The following is a 27201-nucleotide window of genomic DNA, read 5'->3' as shown; positions in this document are numbered from 1 at the left end:
CAACATCTCCATTATTTATCTCTTTTTCTGGACTAGAGGAAGTGGAAAGAGACGTGACGCCTCTGCAGACACGCCGTGAGTCACATATGCAGTCGCACATTACTTAATCTAAACATAACCCTCGACAAACCTTTCATGACTTGCGTTTAGAGCACTTTAGGTCAAACACACACAGAGGAGAGAGTGTGTGTATAAGTTTATTAGTGTGATACAAGATGATATAAACCAAATATTCACTGTTTACACAAACATTAAAGGCTACAGTCTGTCCATAAAGCATTTGAATCCATATAATCAAACATTACTCATCATCATCATCATGATAACAAAGTCATAACAGCTAAATCAGGAAGAAACAAACACACAGTCCTTACATGTGACTGTGTGCTCACACACACACACACACACACACACACACTAACAGCCCTGTGTAAGAAGCATGACATACAAAACGCTGTAGAAAAATACTCTTAAAAAACCAAACACACAAAACAACATCAGCAGCAGCAACTTGGAATGTTCTGGATGTGAGTCCGACCTCAGCACAGAAGGTCAACGGGGCAATTCGTTGGGCAACTCTTCCACTGGGTTAACAGGGAGTCAAAATGGGGAGAAGTGCTAAAATGTTGATCTCGCCAAGTGAAACAAATTCACAGCCTCCAATTATTCATTAGTGGACACGATGAGTGAAACATTTCCACCTTAGTTTTAAACTTACGTCTCAGGTTTAACAAACTCAGAGTTTTCACTAAACCTGCTTTCTGAAACAAAAGCCCAGATAACTGCAGGGTGTATTATGACCAGCATTCAGCCTTTTGGAGCCTCTGGTGGAGAAAAACAGGAATCACCGCCTGCATGTCCACTAGCTCCACCAGATCTCCCAGAAGTCTAAGGCTCCAGTCACAAGGCCTAGAGACTGGTTGGCAACCACTGGGCAACCACTGTGTGCCAGGGAAAAATGAGAAGATGTCTTGCAGACAAATTAGGAGGAGTCACTGCAAACTGCTAACAACCAACCATCACGTGGAGATTTTTGGTGGTTCACCTTTGTTGTGACTGATTTCACCTGGCAACAGCTAGCAACCACTTGTCAACCGACTGAGGAATACACTTTTCCCCCTGTGACCAGAGGTTGCTGAGTGTCTCTAGGCCTGTGTGACTGAGGCCTCAGTATGAGTCAGGGTTTTACTCTGTTGTACTGATGCTTCTTTGCTGTCTGTGTGAGTATTTTTGTCACACATATGAGGCAAACAAAACAAACAAAAACAGTTACCATTAATATTTCAGTGAATTCAGTGTGAGGCAGTTAGCTTAAAGCATAAATGTGGTAAACATGTGTATGTAAATAGAGGCAACACCCCAGTGATCACTCGGAGTACTGCAACAAAGAAAATTCAACCTTTTTTTTCCACAACCCTCTCTATGTTTGAAGAGTCATCTAAAAAAACGCCGTCAGAACACGTAAACTGCAAACAAACCGTCTGTTGTGAGTTTTAATGAAGTCTTAATATCTTTTTTCCTCCTTCTAGTTCAGCTACGGTGTGAAAACTGTTACTGTTGAACAGTTGGACCTAAACGGCTTGTAAATACACAGCAAAAGCTAATGTAGCTTAGTGCTAACGCTATGAAAACACATCATTAAACGCTCTATACTGTGCTACATTTGTGCTTCGTACTCTAGCTGGCGCTAATTTGGCAGTTAATCGTTTGTGTTAGTGAGTCTGCTAGCTTTAAACTACAGTCTGACCGTCTGATACATGAGATAAAGCTCATATGTCTTATGTTAACATTTGGATTAACACTAATGTTTCCACATTAGCAATACGTTAAAGTTATACTTCACAGGCAGTTTAAATATTTGCTTTTTTGCGCTTTATCCACTTTGATGAACATTTAGGTTACTTTTAGATAAAAACTGGGTAAAACTTTACTTCAAGTCCCCTGATTTATCATTTATAATAAGCGTGTTATTAACTGTTTACGTTACTAACGATATATCTGTAAGCCAGAAACTTTAAAGGCTAATGATCTGCATTGTTCTAACTTCACCTCTGAAGACATTTTTCATTATCGTAAACAAACATGAATAAACACGGCTTAAAACTACATCGGTGTATGCTATATACAAAAATAAAGCTTGTGTTACATCTTCATGTGCCATTATACAGCACGACTGGGGTCGGGGGGGTCAGTTAGAGGTTTCTGTCTGAAAGAAAATAAATGTAACTAGCAGCTGCGAGAACAAAGTTACATGTTGACCATCAAAGTTGCCTGATATAAATTGCCAGTGTGGTTTGAAGCACTTTCTGACGCTCACACAGCAGCTTACACTCACACACACACGTACAGTACGACATTGTACAAGTAACAAATTTGTTTTTGTTTTTGTTTTGTTTCTTTTTTTTTTACTGCTAGGCACTATAGAGTGAAGCATTGTGGGAAAATGAGTGCTCGGCTGGTCTGTTTTAGCAGCTTCAGCGCTAAACGCCTTAATATCATTAAAATGTTCGGTTTCACAGCTACAGTCCGGGAAACAGTCCTCAATCTTCTCTGAAATAGCAGATTTAGCTTCTGCTTACAGGATGTTTAGCACAAACACAATTTTGTATCACAGCTGCAAAACTATCATTAATCTGTTAATTGCTGTTATTAAATAATTTTTAAAATAGGGATTAATGAGTTAGGTAAGTAAGTGAATCTATCCTGCTCATTTCCAGCTCCATATTTGTATTCCTTGATGTTTCTAGAGCAGCTGTGCATGAGTCACACTTTATAATAATCCTTCTTTAACTTATACTGGGCCATGTCTGAAACAAGCTGTTTTAGCTCCTCCTTAAGACAATGTTCTTCAGAAACCTTGAGGAGTATTTCCGGCAAAGTAGCCGGAGAAAATGACTGTGAAATGGAGTTTTTCTGCTTTAATGCTGATTTAAAGTTTGAACAAGAAGTTTATGGAGTTCTTGGAAACAGACCATGTGCCATCTGATACACATGAACATCACAATGTTGAGTTTGAACTACTGCTCTAAGTCCTCTCTCACACAGGGCTGGAGGCTGGTTTGCAACCTCCAACCTGCAACTACTTGCCGACTGCACGTCAAACATCACACTTCTATGTTTTCCTTCTGCTTGGCGAGCAGTTGCAGACAAGCTTCGATGCAACCTTTGCAATCTGTTTGGCTTGGACTGATTGAACTGGTCAAACTAGAGGTTTTGAGCAGCATCTTTTTAACCAGTTTCACCCATCCAACTCCAGTAACCACTCACCAGCTGATCTGGGGATACACTTCTTTGAGCAGTTGTTAGGTCTGTGTGAGGATAGTGTAGTTTGTGACAGAAGCAAAAAGCTGTGAAATGAAACCACTGCTGAATGTCTCATGATGGAGTTTAACCAGAGTTTAAACAGACTTTACTGTTTACCTTACAATATAAAGCATCTTGATGTATCTGTTGTTGTGATTTGGTTCTATATAAATAAAGTTGAACTGAAATAAATTGAATTGAAAAGTGAAAGTGTCCTGGGTGTTTTCTGTGACTTCAGTTAGCTGAGATGAAGCCCAGCAGAGGAACTGCCGTCTTTGATGCTTCGTCGTTTTTTCAGCCCCAGGAAGTTCAATGGTTGGTTCGAACTACATAATTTAAAAGTATCTTAGTATAAAGTCCAGCATGAAGCACTGAGCGTTGGTTAACCGTCACAGAGGTTATGTTTTTGTTTCTGTGATGTTTGTAGGTTTGAATGTGTCGAGTAATAAAAACAATAAGGTCAGAGTTCAGTGACTGATTGTATGGATGTAACTTTCAATCACCGACAACATCAGCTGCTGCTCACACAGCGTCTGAAGGCTATCAGTATAGGCACAGGTTAAGGAACTGAACGTGTGTTGTGGCTGATGATGACATCACTTCCTTCTGGAATGAATGAGAGCTTGGAGCAGGAAGTGTCAGGTGAGTGAGCGTATGTGTCAGTCGGTCAGGTATGTGTGGATGTAGATCTGCTGTTGGATCCAGGGGGTGAAGTGCGTGACGTTGCTGTAAACCCCGGGTCCGAGCACTTTACTGAAGCACACGCTGCCCCACGACGTCAGGCCGAACAGCGTCCAGCGACCGCTGCTCTCCTCACACACCAGTGGGCCGCCGCTGTCACCCTGAACACACACGTTAAACACACACACACTGAGAAACTGTGTGGCCTCGGTACTTCATGCTGGACTGGTGCAGATGTTACCATGCAGGAGTCGACGGTTCCAGCTTCATAGCCGGCACAAAGCATTCTGGGAGTGATGGTCTTCATGTCGAAGTAGGACTGACACTGAGACAGAGAGATGATCCGGACCTCCCCTTCCTGCAGTTTAAAGGGCACTGCACACAAACACACAGGATGAAGATGAGGCTTTAAATATAATAAGAGCGCTAAGGCTCTCGAAGTACTCTGAGCTTTCCTTTCACAGGACGTTAAAGCTCAAAGATCAGAAGGAATGAGCGCTGTTTTCACACGGAGGACGCTCTTGGCGACTAACAAGAGCACGTCTTTTATGTCGTTTTGTTAGTTCCAAGTGTCCTTGGACATAAAAATGAACTCCGAGTTGCCCCTGATGCATCCACTGGTGTCTAAGTGTGTAAATGTAAAAGCTGCCTAGGCGTACATAAAATCACTGCATGAGTGCAGGATTAGGTGATTGAGACGTGGAGTAGAAAGCGTCTTGAGCACTTAAATTGAGTGAAAAGGCAGATTATGATTATGATTATGGAGACTGAGGTGAAAATAGAATAAAAACGATAGACTTGGTGTTATTTTTGGAGCCACCTGTGTGACCCTTCTGAAACATGCTGGTGTGTATCTGGTGGAACATCAAATATTTTCCTGAGTGGAAACAACCAGCTGCAGCAGCTGCATCGGAGCTGGAACGCGACCCGGCCACGCGACCCGGCCACGCCTGGAGCATTCCCAGGATCGGCGTCGGTCCTGTGACACACGTGTGGGTGCAACAGTGAGACCAGACGCGCTCCGAGCTCGTCACATTTCAATCCACACAATATCTTTGGTAAGCTACACGAAGAGTCTTCTTGCTTAACTGCTAGCTAATCTGAAATGAATGAAACTAGTTTGAGAGTTTAATGAAACATCAGTTACAACTTTACAAGCAGGAGAAAGGTTTGTAGTTTCAAACCAAGCTGCATGATTTCAAGTTTATGTAACTTTCGCGGGGATGGAGTCTAGATTTAGAGCGCTTGAGCACAGAGCAGCATGAGAAAGTGAGTTACATCCACTCTCTCTCAGAGTGAATCTGAATAACGAGAGCAGAGCCTCTCTGACTCGGCTCGTTCTTTCTGCTTTCAAAAAGAGCTGCCGGCCTGATGTTTTTCAACCAGCAGATGAAGACAGAGAGCAGGACTCTGCAAAGTCTAAATGCACCAACTCTACGTGACGAGAATAAAACTCTGGTAGACGAATGATTGAAAGATGTGTGCGTGCCTACTTGTGCTGCAAGTACAAAAAGCGAGTTTAGTCTAAGGTTAGGAGTGGGATACGGCCAAAGACTGAAGTGTGTATGTACTCACTCCTGTTGCCCATGTGACCCCAGCCGGTGATGTAACAGTAGGAGTCGGGTAAAGGCAGCTGGCCCGGCTGAGGAAGACACACCGGTCTGACGAAGGTCGTCTCCTCAATCTGCAAACATTAACACGCCTCATCAGTCCAGTGCGATTACAGCTGATACTCGATCCTGTGCAGCAGCACGCTCTGACCTCAGAGTCCAGCTCCACTATACTGATGTCGTAGTCCACCACCGCCCGGTTGTAGCGCGGGTGTACGATGATGGAGCGCACCCCTCGGCTCTGACTGTGAGCTCCTGGGTGGTCCAGGTTGTTAATGCCCAGCACCACCTTCCACAGGTCTGCACTCTCTCTCCTGTGACACACACACACCGTTAGTGTGTGAGGTTAAAATAAAATGTGGCTCACTGACGACACATCCTGAAGACTTACCCCTCGAAGCAGTGCGCGACTGTCAGAGCCCACTTCCGGGCGATGAGGACGCAGCCGCAGACGTGTCCGCTCTGACCGCTCTGCAGCGAGCACTGCCAGGGCCACGCCCCCCGCCGGGACACCCGGCCACCCAGAATCCGCTTCTTCCTGTGAGGGTGAAGGCCCACCGCCTGGCGTAGACCGCACTCTGACGGCAACAAAGAGACAAAGTGGATTTGTTTATGATGAGCCAGCCAACCAGCAACCTCACAGCCTGCAGTTCCTCCAACGTCCACTTGAGGCTCCAAAAGGGCAACAGCCCACATAGACTCCCGTGTTAAATGTCCACTTTACACCAGAAACAAACATGTTTACAGCCTAATACAGAAAACGGCTTTGGTCTCTGATGCCATGTTAATTATTAAAGTTATATTCATGGGGGCGTGGCCTCTTTGGCTGACAGCAGGACAGCGACTTGAGTTCCTGAGCTGTGTTTGTACAGTTGGAGCCTTTTTGAAGCATTTTTAATGCAATTATCTGATAAATAATAATAATAATGATGATAATAATAATATTGATATACCTGGTGTGTGGTTAATTGTACTAACAGATCGTCACTTCAGGCTCCAATATGGTGGCAGCCATACAGTTATAAGGTAAAGGCTTTAAAATGACGAGGCCTCTGCATCACGCTGTGATTTATACAGTCTATAATTGTTATGTCTGCTTCAGTCAACCTACAGACAACATGCAGGTTGTGACAGAGAACGCAGTATAATTGGTCAGAAGGTGACCATCTCTGGAATCTGACAGTCAACATCAGTCAGACAGCAGCTGGACGTCTGAACTCCAAAATACCAAACTACACTGAAACCTTGAGTGCAGGTCCAGCTGTTGATCAGCATCAACAGCTGGACCTCATACATAACGGTGTATAAGTGACTGTAGCGCTGAATGTGGCTGCTTTGACAGTTTTTGAGATTAAACTTTTAAATTTGAGCTCCATCTGTTGGTAGCAGGAGGAGTGACAGTGCTGATCTACTCCTGCTCATACAAAGTACCTCCGTTTGACTCTTCAACTCAACTACAGTAGCTTCAAAATCACACTTCTTTATCTCACACTGGGCCTTTGCACAGCCCCTTAAAAACGAGCATTTTTAGCTCCATCCTTTACAAGTCAAACCCTGAATGGCTGGAACATCAGAGATAACGATATAGATGCTCTCTGTGACATCATACAGAGCCAGAGCAGAAAAAAAACCATTATTGACCTCATAATTATTTTATGAGCATCCACCACCAGAGCAAGACTATGAGGGAAAGGTTAAACACGTCCACTTTAACATGCTTCTACAAACACACTGATTTGAGAGAAATCAGTAAGTAAGGGATAAAAGTAGAAGGTTTACCTTCTCTGGTACACAGGACTGAAACTCTCTGCCTGGAGTGACACGCATGACTGCAGGACAGACAGAGAAACATCTGTTATAAACACATCACTGCGACACCAGCTCACAGTAATTAAAGCAGCCAGGCCATCATCCTGCCTGAACAGGTGTCCTGTTTCCTGCCTGATGGGCTCAGCCCAGATACTGCAGACAGTTTTTAACATCAGTGACCGGCAGACAGACTCCGTGCTGGACTGAGGCCCTCTTATTAAATCAGCCTCAGTTTGGTCTCTTTGACCGACTCACCACAAGCTTCTTACCTTCTCTTTTCCAGCCGGGCCTGCAGAGCAGAACCGTTCCTCTGGTGCCACTCGGGGTGGACGTGTAACCAGCGTCGACGGCCTTGGACGCCGGGCTGATCGGGCACCCTGGAAACAGAGGAGGGAACCCTGCAGAGACAAACACAATATGCTTATTCCATCAGAAACTCAGAAATGCTCACACTGCAGGAAACAATGTGTTTGCTTTGGGTCAGTGAAGCTGTCTGGGTGGAGTGTGCACGAGACAGAGCACCGAATTCACCTGACAATTACCTGCTCTATTCTCACAGAATAAATCCACAAATAATTACTTTTACAAGGATAAATCTGACAGGATAAAGCCCATCTGTGAGTCAGACATCTGTTTTCACCTCCAGCTCCTCTGGGTAATGTCTACAAAGATCAATGCCTCCAGTGCACGTCTAAAAACTACTTTTAGATGGTTTGTGTATGTATTTAGAGTTTCCCTCAGAATAACGTGTCTCCAGTCAGTTTCTCATCCCGAGGGCAGACTCCAACTCCACTGTTCTGAACTGCAGTAACTGAGCCGTCTCAAAACTGATTTTCAGAGCAGAGGACAGTCTGAGCCTGTCAGCTGCAGTCCGGGATGATGCAGCTGGAGTCGGAGGTGAGATTCTGAACGAATATCAAGGAGCTGGTCAGCCAGGTGGGGAAACACAAGACAGGAAGTCCAACTGGATGTTTTTACTTCACACTTTGGGGACTCGTCTCATTTCTCTCCACATCATAAATAAAAATATTTGAATGTGAAGAAAGTCTTTGATAACGTGTGCGTGTGTTACTAACCTTACCCTAGTCCCAGCTGGTTGCAGGTCAGTTCGCTCAGCTCGTCGTTCCACTCATCTGCACAGACCTGATACTCTGCCGCCGTCTTAAACACCGTCAGCACAGAGCCCGATCGATCGGACAGAGACACTGCAGAGAGAACAGATCAGCGCATGTTTGGATAGTAAATACTCATCAGAGATGAAATACTGTAAAATATTTATAAGTCACGTCCGAAATTCCTTTTTTTAAAACCAGTAAATAAATGTTCCCTGTGCAACTTTATCATGTTGAACTTCACTTCACGCAGATGATACACAGCTTCCTACTACAAATACTCTCTGCTGTTTCATCATTATCAATAGTTAGTGAATGTATAAATAAGCAGACACAGAGATTGATTTTGCAGGATGAAAAGTAGAAGGACCAAAGCTGCACTCAGGTGTCCCTGTTAACATATTAAAGAACAACCCAACGTTTTAAAAGTGGGACTATCCTACCACAGTTCCATTCGTCGGAGCTGTCTGAGCAGTGCTTCTTTCCATCACACCACAGAGTGCGATGGACACACTGATGGTTGTTACAGGAAAGCTCGTTATCCCTGCACACCGCTGAGGAAATATGAATGGATATCATTAATAATACAGTCAGGAAGGGGATTGTTGGCCCAGCGCAGAACAAAACATAATAACATCAACATCAGGGAGTCTTACAGCAGTTGGTCTCGTCCACCAGCTGGGGGCAGTCTGGGAACCCATCGCAGATCATGCTGGCTTTAATGCAGACTGTGCTGCCGGGACACTCCCACAGAGCACGCTCAGAGCAGCCTGACAGACAGAAAGGTGAGATCATGACCTGCTGCACTAAACTGCTGAAGCATTCGTCTCGATGAGGCCGCGGCGGCCTCGATGACTCTGACATGACTCACCGCAGTTGTCCTCGTCGCTGTGGTCGTCACAGTCCAGGTGTCCGTCACAGCGTTTGCTTGCCAGCACGCAGCGACCTGACCTGCACTTGAAGTGGCTCGGAGAGCACTCTGTCACCACGAAAACACACATCGAACAGAAGATTTTAGTTTTAGGAGCAGAAAGTTTCAGCGACCGTCTTCGGGACAAACGGAGTGTACCGTCGACTCCGGCCTCTGGCAGCAGGCAGGTTGTGTTTCCTCCCTCCTCTGGAAACTGACTGCAGTCTGAGTCTTCCGGCCACTGCAATCCCACAATGCTGAGCACCGACTCACACTTCTCCTTTGCACTACGACACAACGACCTGCAGGGCGAGAGGGTGAGGACAGAGTGAGAGAAGGAGAGAGGAAAGGTATCTGAAACCTTCCAGAGGAATAAAGTGATGATTAACTAGCTGACTGTGCGCTGACCTGCAGGGCGGCACCCTCTGCAGGCTGACCGGGTCACACTTTGGTACCAGCAGCGTGCAGGCGTAGAACATTAGGTACTGGTAGCAGCCGGTCTGGACCAAAGCGGGGAACAGAGAGGACTCCCAGGACACGGAGCTCTCTCTCTGGGACAGGTGACCCAGGTAGTTGGGGAAGCTGGTGAGGTTGTAGGGCAGATTCATACACAGCTCCAGGCTGATTGGCTCACAGCGAGCTGGGACACAGAGCGCAGAGTGAAGACTAATACGAGAGGGAAACCTTCTACTCACTGTCACCCACATAATGCATACGACATGACTAACTTCCATTTTTAGGTTTAAAATACATCCAAGCATGAATCAAGTTAGAAGCTAATTACTTTAAAATGTCAAAATAAAAGCTAAGAAGTAAAAAGAAGTAAACACACAGTGCAGAATGTTTTTAAAGTCATGTAGGAATATGTGAACATGTCATTTTAAGTGTGTGGGGACTGATGAGACCATTTCCTCAGGAGCTAAATGTTTCTGCTTCATACAGAATTCCAGCTGCTCAAAGCTCTGGACTTCCTTTATTGTGTTTTTCATCTGATAAAGCTCCAGATGTTTTCAGACAATAGCAGGTCTGACCTGCAGACAGGACAGGTTAACAGTCAGACTCTTTTACTACAGAGACCTGCTTTTGAAATATGAGCAAAATGATTTGTTTGCCATCATCATGCTGAAACAATCTTTACAAACAAAACAAAAAAACATCATCTGGATGAAGCAGATGTTGTTCCTAAACATGAGGATATGGGTCGGCATTAATGGAGCCTCACAGATGTACCAGGCACAAGCTTCACTGGGCGATTCGCAGTATCAGATTAGGAGTATCAGATTAGGATATTGGATTCAGAAGATGCTGCTGTGTGAACACAGAGGCATCACCGCCTCCATTTTACCATCTGTGCACCTCATTACTGTAACTCCGCATTTTGGGTTAAATAGAAAATTCAACTGGAAACTGAAAGATGAGTTTTTTGTAATTTTACAGCCAAAATTAAAAAGTAAATCCAGGTATGATACTTGGGTGATAAAGGGTTAAATGTGACAAGCTTCTCATTGTCAGATTTATCTTTGTGAGGACAGTTTGTTGATGACTCACTGCAGCTGCTGTTGCTTTGTGGGTCGCACACGGCGTTGCCGCCAGCACACATGGGCTGACAGGAAGTGGCAATACAGCTGGGCTGACCGGGAACACATCCACCCTGACCTGGACACACACACACACACACACACACAGGTAAGGCGCTATAGTGGAAATACTGGAAATAGGATGTTGGAGATGTGTGACAGAGGAGGATTGCTGGGACAGGGTGACATGCAGGCAGAAGGTGAGACTTTACAAAGTGAGTCAAACCAATCAAAAAGGCCCTGATAGCTAATGAACTGTGTCTAGTTTGAAGAACAGTCAGTATATATAACAGTTTGGCTCCTGTAACTTGTTTTAAGTTTTAAGAATCTGCCTCTGTGCAGGAAAGCTGCTTTATGAATAAAAGTGTTGTCTTGTGGTGACGATTAGGATGTGATTAGCTTTGAAAATGAATTATTATCTTAGTCATTAGGGATCTAAGATTTACCAAGTCATGTGTGAGATGTTTGTTCATCTGAATGATCTTCTGTCTTTTATAACAGCTTTTATGGTCAAAAGGTTAGTTTGTCTGAACTTTCTTTTAGTGTGATTTTGCTTCTAATGACAGACAGAGTCTCACTCTGGTCTACGGTGCAGTTGTCTTCATCGCTGCCATCTTTGCAGTCGTCCTCGCCGTCGCAGCGAAACGCGGAAGGAATGCACTGACCGTTCCTGCACTCCAGCAGACCCTGACTCTTACAAGCTGCAAACACACACACACTTACTGTCATTTTTGATGAGTTATAGTAACACGTGACACAGCAGTAAATCAGCTGAGCGCTCACAAGTTGTCGCGTTTCCCTCGGAGTGGAAACCATGTGAGGCAGACTAAAGCTTTCTTCACATTCACTATTCAGTCCTTTCATCTATATGTACATTTGTTCCTGCTGCAGTTCCATTTTTTTTCTTTTAACTGATCCAAAGATGCTGTTTTTTGGTAGTGCACCACATGAAAGCACCACCAGAGGGCAGTGTGTACCACTGGAAAGTTTTGCTGAGCTCAGTGAGCTGTGAAAATGGGAACAACCAGTAGCAAACAAAGTGTAAGTAGTAAGTTGTTTAAATTATGAGCGAAGTTAAACCTCTCATTTCTTAGTTTAAATCCTTCTGTGGTTGTCTATGGACAGTGTTGGGGAGTAACGGAATACATGTACCGCCGTTACGTATTTAAAATACAAAATATGAGTAACTGTATTCCGTTACAGTTACCGTTTAAAAAGGTGGTATTCAGAATACAGTTACTTTGGTGAAATAAATGGATTACACTACGGTACTTTCCTGTTTCATTTTGTCGCGGGTCAGGACTGTTTGGGTTTTGTTTGACAGCTACGTTCTGTTGTTCCAGGCGGCAGCGTTACGGTTGCCATGGTTACAGGGCGACGCTCTCTCTCTCTGCGACTGTGTGTTTCCTGGGTGAGAGAGCGCCTTTTCGTTGTTGTTGTTGTTGTGCTAAGCTAACAGGCAGAATGCTACAAGCATAGCTCTAAAGAATGTAGCATCATGGGCAGTGTAGTCCGTGCTGCAGGGAGAATGGACTGCCATACACGTTATGGGTCTGTGAGCGAGGAGGGAGAAAAAGGGGAGTGGAAAGGTACGAGCAGTCATCGAGCAAAAAGGGGAGCTGGAACCATGTAAATATAATAATAACCACTGCAGCCAAGAAGAGTGCCTGACGAGCCCAGTTGTAAGTAAGCTATTAAGACTCGACTGTACACCGTGTTCGTGTTTTCCTCCGAAAACAATAAGTTCCGTTGGAGCAGTCTTTCAACACCTCTCTCTGTCTCTCACAAGAAAAGTTGACCCACACAACAAAGTAAAGCTATTTTTCGGCTACGAGCTGACAGGGACCCCGCCGTATTAGTCAGAGGTCCCTTTACTACAGTTCGGAGTCGCGGACCTTCAGTAATAGTAATAAATCACACAGCAATAGGACATTCACGTTGTTGTAAAAAGCATGATAATATATTAAGTAATCCAAAGTATTCAGAATACGTTACTGTCATTGAGTAATGTAACGGAATACGTTACAGAATACATTTTGGGGCATGTATTCTGTATTCTGTAATGGAATACATTTTAAAAGTAACCTTCCCAACACTGTCTATGGAAAAAGTCAGCAGTTGCCATGGCTACTATTTTCCTAATCAATTAAATATCGATTTGAACACAACTTTAGATTAATCACCAGTTATAAACATGACTGATGTCTCAAAGCTAAGCTAGCTGTCACTCACAGCAGTTGAGTTCGTCGCTCTTGTCCAGACAGTCGTGGTCCCCATCGCAGAGCCAGTCTCTGGACACGCAGCGCCCATCACCACACCGGTGCTCCCGGGCCACATCACACACTGTAAACATACAATTAGCTACACTCAGATAAAATAAATAACATGAACGACCTCCAGAGTCTGGACTGAGCTAATCTTCTATTAACATTTAACATTACAGTTAAAGCCTTTATTTAAAGGATAGGGATACAAAGACACGATATGAAATGATGAGACTCGGAAATTTGATTGATTTAATGCTCTAAGTGCTCCCTTTTGTCCCTATCCTGGATCTTTAGTGTCCCAGAGAGGGATTAGATACTGTTATATCCTTCTGCTGGTGAGGGATATCAGAAGATAGCTGGCTTTAAAGAGGAGCTAAAGTTTGTTCGAGACAGAGGATGAACTGACTGGCTGCACAGAGGACCAAAATAATACTTTTTAAAAAGTTGATTTTGAACTCATGTAAAGCTACTGTAGTGTATGAAGAACAGAAATACAAAGGTAAAAATGAGCAGAGCAGCTCCACTTTTAATGAATTTAGCTTTGTGGCGTTCCTGTAATTTAGCAGTTAGACTGATATGTTGCATTGCCTCAGTGCAGGAATGATAACTGGCTTCGATCTCAGACTGTTTATCTCAGCTGAGCCTGGTGATGCTTTCAGCGTGGGTCCTCACAGAGATACAAAAGTGTGTCTCTGTGTGTGTGTGTGTCTGTGTGTGTCAGATGGACAGGTGGTGGATTCCCCCGGTCCACACTTCCCCTCTCTCTGATTTCACAGCTGATCCCGAGCTGCCAAACTGCGTCACCCTGAGTGTGTGATACTCTGTGATGGATGTGTGTGTGTGTGTGTGTGTGTGTGTGTGTGTGTGTGTGTGTGTGTGTGTGTGTGTGTGTGTGTGTATGGTCTTACCACAGTTGAGCTCATCACTCAGGTCTCCACAGTCGTCATAGCCGTCGCACACCAGAGCGGGCGAGAGACACCGACCCGTGTTACAGTGAAACTCGCCATCTGCACACACTGATAGAGAGAGAGACATGATCAGCACTTCTTCTTCATGTGTTTTTTCTTTTCATTACACTTTTCCTCGTGCTTTCCTTTATCTCATGTTAGATATTTATTTTTCTTCATAATAATAATCACGTTCCTGAGAGAGCACAGAGTAAAAAAACAGAAGACAGATGTAATGGAACATTTTTTAACAATCCACAAACCTTTTAAATAACCTGTTTTGTCAAATCTTGAAGCTTTTCAGCAGCACTGTGGTTCATTCGACTGATTTCTTTATTTTGTTTCCTCTTGTTTTGTTTCTGGCTCCCTGTTTTTGTTTTGCTTTTTCTTTTCTTCACATTTATGAATGGTTAAGTCTGGCCTCTTTTGCACTTTCTTTTGTCTTTAACCTCTTAAAACCCTAAAAATTATAAATAGTTCTAAATACTAGAAGATGTAGATTTGAAATCAGCTCTCTCGTGCCCCTGCAGTTTGTCTGTTATAACATTTCCATAGGGAATGTGAAACAGGTAAAGACTCCAAATAAAGGATGTGAACTTCAAACTAACGCGTCACAGGAGACCTGATGAATATTGGTTAAACTGTCTCATGTTTAATCTTCTCGTCCTCTCCCTCCTGTCCTCTTCAGTTCTTCCTGTTGTGTTGGTTTCTCACTTTATAGCCGTTTGTCGTTCTTCCTTCATTCGTTGTCATGTGTGACTTTTACAGCCACATAAACCTCTGCTGGTTAAAAGAAGGCTGGGGTCACAAAGAGGGAGAGAGACATTAAAAGACAAAGACAAAACTCTCTCTCTCTCCCCTTTTGCCTTTCTGATAGTCGCTGCCTATAGATTCTTTATATTACCATGGCGACCACCTTTCTGTGACAGAGCGACCATACCACTGTCATCCTCTCAATCACCTGCGAACACCATGACAACGGGCTGAAACGTTTCCTGCTATTTACACAGACCACAATACAGTGTGTGTGTGTGTGTGTGTGTGTGTGTGTGTGTGTGTGTGTGTGTGCGCTCACCACAGTGTGTTTCGTCACTCCAGTCATCACAGTCGTTGTGGCCGTTGCACACCAGTTTCTGAGGGATGCAAATCCCAGTCGCACACAAGTAATGATCTTTCCCGCCACATACGGCTGCCAACCAATCAGAGAGAGAGTACAGCAGTGATGTACAACAACGATATTTATTACGTATAAAAAGTTGCAGTCCCTCTAATGTCCACTTGGCCAATAGAGAAACTGTTTTCAGTCACGACCAGAAGTATAACTTAATGAGAGACCGAGACAAAAAATATGAATGCAGATGTAAAGGAAGCCTGTAAGGGTCATTCTATACTCGCACTGCCTCGTGAACAACGTTGATGTGAAAATTGACATCATGTCCACGTTTTGCTAACTCCCATGTCTTTAGGTTGTGTGCCTCTCAGTTTTTGTAAGCTGGCACGATGTGGTTTGAAGCTGGTTCGAAGACACGAATGTGTGACTGTGTTGGTTTTTACTGCAGTTTTAATGTCTCAGTATCATTATTAGAAGCTCGGAGTTTCACAGATATACAGACGGGGAAGTTGTACAAGTTTGAATACATGAGACTTTGTGGAAAAAAGACTTTGGCTACATGCATCGTAATAGCTAGCATAAATGGAAACTGTATTTACTGGTGACTTCAAGATCTCACCTGAAAACGTTCAAACCCAAATCATTTTTACTCAGTGCAGTAACCAGCAGATTAACTGTGAGAACAGGGCGTCACAGACTGTTTTCAGGTTGTGGAGTTCCACAAGGCTCTATCATTGGTCCTCTACCTTTTATTCAGATTCGAATCATATTCTTGTCTAAGTCCATTTCCACAAACTCCCATTTTAAAACTTTATAGGAGAAATTAACATGTTTACTACAAAAATAGGTCAAAAACTGGTCTCTGTAGATAACGATTATAACAACAGGTGGAAATTTCATTCACCTTTAAGAAGTTTAAGGCTTAAAGTTTGTACTATTACGGGTCAGGTGGATGATAGCTGCTAACTGGAGTTCCTGACCTGGACTCTGGATTGAGTTTGGAGCCTTTAGAATGTTTTAATGACATTATCTGAGCTAATACATTAGCTGATTGGCTCATTTTTCCAACTGGCGGTCCCTGAGGTCTGAGCTCCAGTTTTTGAGTGAAGGATTTTATGTGTGGTTTGTACTCACAGGGTTTCCCTTTAATCTGTCGCGGTGTGTAGCAGGCAGGTGACGTGAGGAGACCTGTTGGCGAAGGTGATGATGGTGATGACGGTGGTGACAAAGCAGAGGTGGTGTTGCTGAACTGGGAGCAGCGCAGGAAGTCAGGCCAGGAGGCGTTGAACATCTGTAGGACTGGCTCGCAGCCTTCTCTCGCTGCCTCGCAGAAAGACGCACAGGGCAACACGACCGTCCTGCACACACACATACGCGGACGTCAGGGAACAGTTAGCTGGTAGCATCATTAAAACATTAAAAGTCCCATAATCCTCCTGTCAGAGGTCGTCTGGAGTTGAAACCACTGACACTGAAGGTGTGTGCGTGCGTGTGTGTGTGTGTGTGTGTGTGTGCGTGCGTGTGTGCGTGTGTGTGTGTCCTCTGAGTTTGGAGGGTGTGAGGGTGTTATTATTAGCCATATACACACATACAGCTGCTGTCCCACTTACTGTGTGAACAGCTGAGTTTCATGTTCTTGTTTGTGTTTTATAGGAAGACAAAGTTCAGTCTTTGCTGAATGTGCTGGAACTGAAAGACAACATTCGCATTAGAGATTCAAGGTTTAGGTAAACTGAAAGAAGCTGCTCGGCACTGTGAGGCTTTTAAAGAAGGCCTGAGCATTTTGGTACCTCCAACATTCCTGACGGTCACCTGACAGCTTTGGAGAGATGCACTTTATTCTGTGTCTTATCAGACTGTAGCTTCCTCCTATGGTTTGGTTGTTGTCAGCAGCAGCTGGACATTCGCTGAAACTAATCCAACATGCTGTCGTGCTGTTTGAACAAAGCAGCATGCTAGGGAACGAGGACAGGGAAGAAGAAACGCTGTTTCACTCTGGACCGAGTTTGCACCTGGAGCCTCTGGCACTGTGCTAAAAGCTGAAACTGAGACATAATAAGGGCGCCACCTGTTTGAGCGTGCAGCGTGCTGACGGTTTATTAATGCCCTGGGATCTCCCCTCACCCTGAGCAGCAGAGCAGCTGGATAGTGTTGCTGATGAGAACATTTGACACTGCGATCAAACAGCAACCTAACACTGAGCTCTAATTGTCTAATTATGAGTTTTATGAGTGTCCAGAGACGACTGTGATATCTGAGAAACAGATAAGACCATATTTCAATCTTCTCAAAGTTCCACTCAGGGTTCAGGCTGCTTTTCTAGTCACAGCAAAGAAGCTTACAGATAATATAAGGGACAATCTGTGGTAACAAGTAAAGGAGCAAACATCAGCTTCAGTTCTGGACAGATTAAAATAGGTGGACATGTTGTGGATTGAGAAGAAGCAGACGGCAAATAAACAGCTTGCACGGTGCAGCAGGACTTGTTTTTTCTCACCACCTTTCTCTTAATATAAATAGTTTCTATATTTTTTAGTTTTTTATGTTTGTCGTCTGCTCACATCAGCTCACATCAGACTCTTCAATCAATCTTCAATCCCAGGTCAAGTCCAGAAAGGTCGACACTGACGACTCCACAGCAACGAGCTGCTTATATGGAAACTGGAGAGGCTGTGAAATAGGCCAAGTAAGGTCTGTGTATGGAAACAGCTGACTGTAGGTTTGTGTGTTTGTTACCTGTTGTGTGTGCCGTCAGCTGCGATGCACTCGGGCAGAGCCAGCGAGCAGCCAAAGAGCATGATGTGTCTGTAGCATGAGAGTCTGCTGAGGTAGCTGAAGAACCTGAAACACACACACTGGCGTTCAGTCACCGCCGGGAGCCCAGCTAACACTCATCTACTCATCGATTCACTGATGAATCGTTTGGATCATTTAAATGTTAAAAGCAATGAAACCCTGACATGACACAACCTGAGGTGATGCCTTTAATTGTGTTGTCTTCTTTGCAGTATGAAATAGCTGTATGTAGATAATTCAATGACTTTTAGTGGAAGTAACTGTTACCTTAGCAACATGTCGACCTCTGAGCTCTTCACCACGGCGACGGAGGAGGACAGCCACGTCTGATTGTAGGGCAACATGTGACACTGAGGCTCCACGATCAGCTGACAGCTACCTGCACAGAGACAGCTGGTCACCAGGATCAAACCCCGAACGCTGCCCCTGCAGGCTGCTGTCGTCATTACAGCCTCGTTATAAAACAACGTGACATTTGTACCTAACAAACGTCTTTTTTCTTCCTTTTGAAATCTGATCTATGCTTGTTTAGGACATGCTTATGTTATAGTTTCTAATATTTTATGCTTCTCAACAACAACTTTTTGGTGCATGTTTGGTTTTCACAGATCTTTGTTTTATTAGTGATATTTCACTTCATTGTTGCCCATGGCGTGATGTGTTTGGTGGACGTTGAGCAATACCACTGTCATTGTTGTGTTTTGTTACCCAGATGGAAGCTGTGCTTAGTGTGAGAGAAGTGGCATAAAAACCTAATTCTAGATAGAAACATGGGTTACTGGCTTAGTATCCTCACTGTTTCATAGAGCTGTCACAGACTCTTTGCTCCTAGCTGTCTGCTAGACTTCACCTCAGCTAACTGGAGTCCCTGAACTGGTCCCTTGGATTGTGTTTGTTCTGTTGGAGTCTTCTGGAGAATTTTGATGGCTGCTCTGGAGTTAATTGCACGAGCAGCGTCTGGTGGCTAAAGTTTGCTGATCTTGTGAAAATGATGGCAAACAACACTGAGTCCAAAACCAGCAGGTGAAACTCACAGTTATCAGATTTGAATCCTCTGAAATCTAACCTGTCAGACAGGTGGTTTATATTTTTTACACCTGCAGCTCCCGTAACTCCTGAACCATTTGGTCAATTGAAAGAATTCCAATGGTTCCTGAAAGCAGTGAAATTCGGGTCATTACAGTATCACAGGCATGGTGTTGCAGCAGTCAAAGGTTGAGTTGAAAGTGAGGGAGTGTGATGGAGCTCTACAGGAAACAGACATTTTATCAGACATTTGAGTTTTTACTGTCTGTTTATTATTTTGTTTTGCTGTTTGCTTTTGTTCTCTGGGTTATTTGCCAAGAGTTGGATGTGACGCCCTACTTGGGATTACCATAATAACCCTAATATCACTGAAAAATCTATGCAGAAACATTTGCATTCAGGAACTGTTGAATTCATTTGACTGTGCCAGTGGGTTGGATTGACCTAAAGCCAATGGGAGCACCCGTGCTTAATACGTGTTTGATCTAACCAAAACTGTACTGGTATTTTTCACCTGCATGATTTTCATGGAATGTCAGTGTTTATTTTTAAATACTATGGTTATAATCAAAGCGAGCTGAAAAACAATCTTTCGTCATAATGGTCAATCTATAATCTAACCCTCACCTGTGGTCACGAGCAGTCAATTCAGTTTAATTTATGTAGCTCCACATCACAGCCACCTCAAAGCAACATAAAGAAAAAACCCCAACAATCAGACGAGCCCCTCCGAGCAAGCACTTGGTGGGAAGGAAAAACTCCCTTATAACAGGAAGGAACCTCCGGTAGAACCAGGCTCAGAGGGGCAGCTGTCTGCTATGACCAGTTGGTGTAGGAGAGGATAGCAACCAAAAACAGGAAGTGACTGAAACATCAGGGAGGTTCCCAGACTGACTGTTAGGGACAAAGTAAGAAGTGCAAACATCTGGTGAGCTGAGCTGCTGCTCCTTCGGAGGAGCCAGCCAATCAGTTTTGGCATCTGATCAGGATGTCCTTTAGAGGTTTTTGGGGACACAGGCAAAAAGGGTACACTCAGAGATTATATAGTAACTGGAAAACTTTGCTAGCTTAAAGAATGACTAGAATAACCTGCTGCCACAGATCCCCAAAAGAAAATGGATGGTTAAAGGACTGGACGTCTGGATGGATGCTTACAGTAGGCCAAACTAATGCCTTCCAGGATAAGTAAGACCATCCTTCTGAGATTTTTAGGGGCAAATAACTTAGAAAGATAACAAATAACTAATAACAAATGACAGTAAATTGAGGTCTTTCTGTGTTTAAACCTCGCTTGTAATTGGTTGGATTGTCCACAGTTGGATGTATCAATGTCAGTGCTTTAATAAGACACTTGTAGCTAGCATTAGCAGGACAAACAGCCAGGTGACACCACCGACACCTTCAGGGCCTAACTTGTTGTCTCAGTGGGAGAAATCTAAGTCATCAGAGAGTCGGTTAATCACTGAGCGTGACCTTTTTTAACAAGGTGGCCGAACTGGGCAGGAGGTCAAACATCCACCAAATCTGGTGAGTGTCCAGTGTCCAATCAGAGCGCAGGACAGACTGAGGCTCATTAGCATTCACCTCGACTGCACATTAATACATGGGAACAGACAGAGAGACACTGAAGGACAGCAGAGGAACAGAGAGAGACGGAGACGAGGGGAATTTTAAAATAGCAACCCAACAAACGATTTATCAGCACAGATGCACACACACACTCTCGCTCAGCCCATCAGGTCAGTAGAGGAGAGAAGAGGACAGTAGATCTGAATGCAGCTCATCCTCTGCAGCTACTCTCAGGTATCAACTCGTCCAGTCGACACTAATGGAGCCTAATAAGATTTTACTGTTTGACGGGAAAGGACACAACAACAGCAACAGACAGACGGATAGCAGGAAGGACACAGACTGCAGAGGACTGTGGGATTTGTAGTTCATCCTTAGCCCTGGCATTACTCAGGTCTTTTAAAAGCTGCGTACGTTTCCCACAACCCCTGCTGCTTCCATCTTTCCTGCTCACACCTGATACCTGTGTCGGGTGCAGAGGCGGTGCTGCTCGGCCAAGCGGTGCTCAGCGATGTCACAGAAGCAAGCCAATCAGGGGGCGTTGTGTATGGCTGAGTGGGCGGAGCCTGAGTAGAGGTCACCGGGGGAACGCCGGTGGCGGCAGGTGTGCTCTCACTGCGGTTCTGCGGTGAAGACGTGACGGTTTCCACCGTGAATGAGGAGGAGGGGTAGGGGTCACTTGTGCTGTTGCTGTGGTAACCAGGGTTGCTGTCGGCGATGGGTTTGGGTGAGGGGAGGAGGCTGGGGTCCAAGTGAGTGCTGCCAAATATACCTGCAGAGGAAGACACAGGTATCAGCCAATCATAGGAGGCGGTTCAGGCATGATTCTGAGCCACACATGAACGTCCATGAGCGTGGCTTTAAGGCTTCAGTTCATGAACGAATGAGTGCTGTGTGGTGTCACACATTTCAAATAGTTTTAAGGAAATAATTTGACAATTTAATAATTTAGAAGATATAAAAGCTAAAAAGTGCTCTCCTTTCACAGAAACCTAAATCTCTGTATTCTCCAGGCGTGGTCACATTTAACCTAAACGTCCATGAACACACTGACGCTTTTCTACAGGTGTGTCATCAATAAAGGACCCCAGAAGCAAAACTCTCAGTTATGGCGAGAATGGAAAATTCCACAAAATGAAGGACAGGAATCCCAAGTTCTTAATGGAAAAGAAGCTTTTGAGTTGATAAATGTGTTCCCCTCTCTGCTTTTGAGTCTCATTTCTCTTTTATTTTGAAGGTCAGGTCCTCTTTGGCTTTCTCTGTTTTCACTTCCTGCCTTTTTTCTCTTCCTGTCTTGAATATTGCCTTGACAGACTTCATTGTTGCCCCTCGCCCTGCTGGTGTGTGGTTACAGTACATCTTACAGTGTCGATCTCACAGTGAGTCTCTGTTGTTTGGGTGCATTTTGGACCCCACCCCTTCCTCTCTTCCTCCCTTTGTTACTTTAGAGTTTTTACAGCACTGTTTTTCGTCCCCGGCCGCGTCCGTCTTTATGAACTTGAACAACCTGACATTTCTGGCAAAGAAAAAAAAACTATTAATGAGACAGCACAGCCGTGTCAGACAGAGCTGGTTACCATGGTAATCTTTTTACATATTTTCTGTCACACACAGCCGTGGGTTTCATATTTGCATTTCTGGTATAAATGTTACAAATGAGTCACTGACAGATCATCGGCTTCACCCCCTCAAACACTACACAGCGAATTACTGCCGACATGTGTGAGATTCCTCTCAGCTCAAACAACAAACAAATCAAATGAGGAATTTTCATTTTGCACGTTTGTTACATCAGTTTATGACAGAGACGTCTTCGCGTATGTGAAGGAACATGTTTGCGTACATAAGTCATGCACTTGGAGGTTGTTTTTTTGCAGCGTAAGGAGGGGAGTGGGTGGGCGAATGCGTGTGCTGTAAATATCAGTGGGTACGAGTCCCAAGTGTCTCCCTGAAATCCACACCACATGACTGTGAAACAGGCCACTCATCACTGTATATAAATAATATAGCTACTGATAAACAGCTACTGAAGCTCTGCCTACAGACACAGATCTCAGGTCAGCCAATAATTCAAAAATGAACGTGAGTGGTCTCTGTTTGACTGAGCAAAGCGGCGCCTGACTTCCATCAAATAAATAAATAAAACTGGTGCCAAAGTGTAAGTCCCACAGCTGGAGCCATTAATCAGAGTGAATGCCACAAGAAATTCAGGAAGGAAATCAAAAAACGGAGCGCTGGGACAGACAGACCTGTCCAGGTGTACCCTGCCGCCGGATCTGTGACAACTTGAATAGGATGGATGGATCCAAAAATGATAGTCGATGGTTTTCAGACTGCGATTTACCGAAAGCCCTCCTTCATTTGCTCTGTGCTCAGGCTGTTTACCTGCATGCAGCAGAGCCATTTCAAAATCATTGGTCAGTAGATCTCGAACTACAAATATGGTTGTCAGACGGTGAGCTGGTGTGAAGGACCAGAGAAAAGCTCTGCAGTGAAGATGAATTAACCAGATTTTATCTGCTGATGTTCTCACGCTGACTTTAATTTGACTAAAACTGAACTTATCATTTTTTATTTGTTGATTAGATTAAAAAAACAGCCTGATTCCTTCCCCCCACGCCTGCAGCAGATACAGGAGCAGATATCTGCAACAACCAGGAGTACTAAAAGCTGTCGGTGTGATTGGTTTCCTGCTGCGCTCAGCAGAAAGTTCACTTCACGCCCCTGAGGAGGACACATGTGAGGCTGCAGGCTGCTGCTTTTGATAAAGCTCAGAAGAACACTCTGAAACCTTCTGCTGCTGCTTGTGGAGACTCAACAACACCATCCAACAGTGAGAGCCAGGTGTGCTGTGCACACAGTGTGACTGTGGATCATCGTTCAGTCAGAGGCTGAGAAATAAAAACTGCTGAAGAGTGAATGTGAAGGCTCTCACTCACAGCCTCACATTAAAGCTGAAAACAGACGGAGGCAAGCAGGAGGCACTGCAAAGACCATTAAGTGTGTAATGGGGAGAGAAGCCACACACACACACACACACACACCCACACACTGTGTGCAATGAGTCGCGAAGAAGACAAAAGAAAGACAGCTGCAGAGGGAGAAGAAACCAACGAAGAAGAAAGAGGAGCTCTCACTGCGAGGAGAATGAAAATAAGTTCTCAAATTTTTTAAAAAAGTTTATTCATTCAGACAATGTTTGTGATATTTGTGTGTGTGTGTGTGTGTGTGTGTGTGTGTGTGTGTGTGTGTGTTCAGAGAGAGAAATAAGACTGAATTGAATACATTTGAGAAAGAAATGAATCATCAAAGCAGACACGAGAAAATAAAGAAAGGAAGGAAAATCCAGTGGAGGAAGAGAAACGATGAGGGGGGAGGCTGAAAAGGTGATGGAGGTGAAGACCATAGCTGGGGGAGGAGGAGGAAGATGGTGAAGGTCTGGATGGACAGATGCTGCCGCGTCTCTTTTACTACCTGCGTAAATATTTGAAATCCTTTCAGTCTGATCCTCATGCTGATTGGCTGAGGGACTCCCTGCTGTCATGGTGACACACATGCACACTTCTCCTCCTACACACATCAGTCTGTTCTCCGTGCCTCCATCATTCCCCCCTTATCCCTCTGTAGCTCCTCTTCATCGAGAGAAAGGAGGGATGAAGGAAGAAGGAGGATGACTCAGGGGAAAGAAGGAGGACGTAACAGCGACGGAGGGAAAGATGGAAAGCAGGGAGGAAACTAAACTGAGGAACGTAAAAAGAGAAATAATGAAATAAAAGCCAAATAAAAAAGAAGGAATGATGGTGTGAATGGGATGGAAAAAGAAGGGAAAGAGACAAAGGACGGGTGGAGATTAGAGGACAGAGAAGGAGGGGGATGGAGTGATATCAGGGTCATGTCCAGACTGAAAGTGAAGGGTGGGGTCTTTGTCAGGTCACTGAGAACACCTCTGACCTCAGAGGTCATCAGCCAGACTGTGTGTTTGTGTGTTTGTGTGTGTGTCTCTACCAGTGAGGACCAGGACGAGCAGCAGGAGGCCGGCCAGCAGGCTCACGGTGGGAATCAGGATGTAGAGGAGAAGCCGAAGGTGATTGGTGGAGCCCAGCTTGTGGGGACACGCCTCCCCGCCCATCCTCGCCTGGGGTCCTCGAGCCAGATTCTTTGTGGGACACAGAGAGACATTCAGAGGACTCATAAAACACCAGGATTCAGGTTATTAGAGCACAAAAGAGGAGGCTTCTGGCTCTATACTGTCTGTTTAGCCCCGCCCCTTCTTCCACTGAAGGTTATTTTTACAGAGAGCAGAGGTGTGGGTGCTCAGGGTGTTTCTGCCCTCTCAGAGTTTCCGTTGGACACGCCGAAGTTATTTTTGAAGAGATATGACAACGAGCCGACACCTGACACCACACAGCAGCCCCCCGCCTTAAATACTGCTCACTCCACCACCCTCTCTCTCTGTGGAGCTGCTCTGTCTAATGTGCTGATTGGCTGATTCATTACCACAATGTCTGCCGTGCATGTGCATCTGAAAGAGTGTGTGAGAGCTGCAGCTTGGATCATTTTCTTTTTATTGCATGACAATAACAAGAAGCTCACTATTTGGGTTAAATAAAGTACAAACCAAACATGCACGTTATGTACATCTTACACCTTTTAGGACTTTTAGGCGAGGACTTTTACTTTGAAGGGTAAAATTAAGTAAGGAGTAAAATTAAGATCAGAATAACAACAGCTTGGAGTACGATGTGAATCATATATATTTAATCTCTGCAACACATATTTAGAATTGAGCTATTTGTATATATTTTGTAATTTTATTTGTATTTTATTTATTTCAGTCGGTTACTGTTCGTATGTCTTGGGGAAACTGAAATCACACAATCCTCAGGCATCAACCTCTTAAGCCCCAAGCCTACCTGATCTCCTGCATTTTGCCCCCGTATCAGGGGGCGTTGGGCTTAAGAGGTTAATAAAGTAAATTCTTAAAACTGTTCATATTTATTGGTTCTGATATTTTCTGATGCCTGATATATTTAAATCATCAAAAACACCCAGTTTACTGTCACACAACATAAAGAAAACACAGTTTAAATGTCAGCTTTCTACAACATTATCATTATATCTTAATCTTAATAATGTTTTTATTTAAGAAAAAGAGTCAAAAATAATAACTGTTTGTTTTGTTTTGTAAATCACTACGTGATTATTTTAATTATTAGCCGTAGTTATTAAACTTGCTCTAATTCTTCCAGCACTACAACTATCTGTTAATAACTAAGTTTGTAATCATTTAGTCTCCGAAACATCACAAATGTACTGATTAGGAGGACGGCGACGACCGTGTTTAGCAGGTAAACGAGTGCACATCATCAGGTCTGAGAGCTGAGCGTGTGTGTGAACTTTCAGCTGTTTTCTGGATCATTTTGTAGAAACGGAGACGCGTCAGCCACCCGAGGAGCTTCAGCTGGAGCCACAATTAATATGACTTCTTAAATTTTACATCAAAATAAATCAAAGTCTTTATGAATAAACAGAGATCCACGAATCACCCAAACATGATCAAATCTAAGGTGTCATTGAGAAAAGAAATGAAGTTTATTAAGAAGAAATTAAATTTATCAGAGTTATTAATAAAGAAATGAAAGTGTAGCTGGGTGCAGTTTTATAACCATCAGAGCTCACATTCGCTGAAAACTCTACACAGACGGACATCACTACATCACTACACGACATTAAAAGTCAGATACTGGAACAACATCCTGTTTCCTACATGCTTCATGCTCCTGAGCACACCTGTGCCCTCGGGTAAATGTTACTGCAGGAGACAAAAGTGCACTGACTTTTGCACAAATGTGACAGTAACATTTTTTTATGTTACTGCTTACCTTTTTTGGTAAGCAGCTGATAGATTTTTTTAAACAGAAAATAAATCTGTAATTATTTCTGTGACAGGTTTCAAACAGAGATGACTCAATGAGATTTGACTGAAATAAAACAGAAATAAAAACATATTTGCGTCAGTTTTCTGTTGACGCTTCTCTGATTAAAGCCTTGAAATATCTTTGAAGTGTTGCAGAATAAGAAGAGTCTGCAGCAGCAGCAGCAGCACAGAGAGGCGGAGAGGACAGAGGACGGACACCAAGGACAGCAGCAGAAGCGGGGACAGAGGTAGAGAGAGCTCCGCAGACAGCGGGGACACAGAGAGAGAGAGCGAGGGGGGCACTCACCGCCGCAGTTCCCGCTCCGCTGAAGGTGACACGCGGGCAGGTCTCCAGCCGCGCGGACAACATGACCTGCTGCTGCCCAGCGCCGAGCGCGAGACCATCCCTCTGTCTGCTGCCCGCGAGCTGCTCCGCTAACTAACCGGGCACGAGACACGCTGGCTCCGCCCCTACCCCGTCTCCTCCCCCTCCGCTGTTTACTGTCACACAGCTCAGGTCGTGCCCACGTGAGGAGGTCTTAACGTGGGATTAAAGCTCCTGGATT

General features: G+C 44.3%; 1 protein-coding gene across 1 annotated transcript; it reads right to left on the bottom strand.

The window, feature by feature from the left end:
- Window positions 1-179: 179 nt before the first annotated feature.
- corin (corin, serine peptidase) lies at window positions 180-27133 on the bottom strand. The gene is made up of 24 exons (XM_026163424.2): window positions 26943-27133; window positions 24724-24874; window positions 21182-21490; window positions 18391-18502; window positions 18064-18168; window positions 16462-16685; window positions 15292-15405; window positions 14178-14285; window positions 13235-13345; window positions 11581-11703; window positions 10974-11081; window positions 9834-10065; window positions 9585-9727; window positions 9387-9494; window positions 9172-9285; window positions 8959-9069; window positions 8485-8608; window positions 7673-7801; window positions 7374-7423; window positions 5986-6172; window positions 5746-5908; window positions 5560-5668; window positions 4226-4359; window positions 180-4145 (listed from the first exon to the last, which is right to left on the bottom strand). Exons 1-24 carry the CDS (start codon window positions 27003-27005, stop codon window positions 3963-3965), a joined length of 3315 nt encoding a protein of 1104 aa, XP_026019209.2. The 5' UTR covers window positions 27006-27133; the 3' UTR covers window positions 180-3962.
- Window positions 27134-27201: the final 68 nt, after the last annotated feature.

The sequence above is a fragment of the Astatotilapia calliptera genome, chromosome 3 (genome assembly GCF_964374335.1).
Source record: "Astatotilapia calliptera chromosome 3, fAstCal68.1, whole genome shotgun sequence".
In the NCBI taxonomy this organism is placed as follows: domain Eukaryota; kingdom Metazoa; phylum Chordata; class Actinopteri; order Cichliformes; family Cichlidae; genus Astatotilapia; species Astatotilapia calliptera.
The sequence above is the reverse complement of the archived record's forward strand: the minus strand, read 5'-3'. Positions and strand labels throughout refer to the sequence as shown.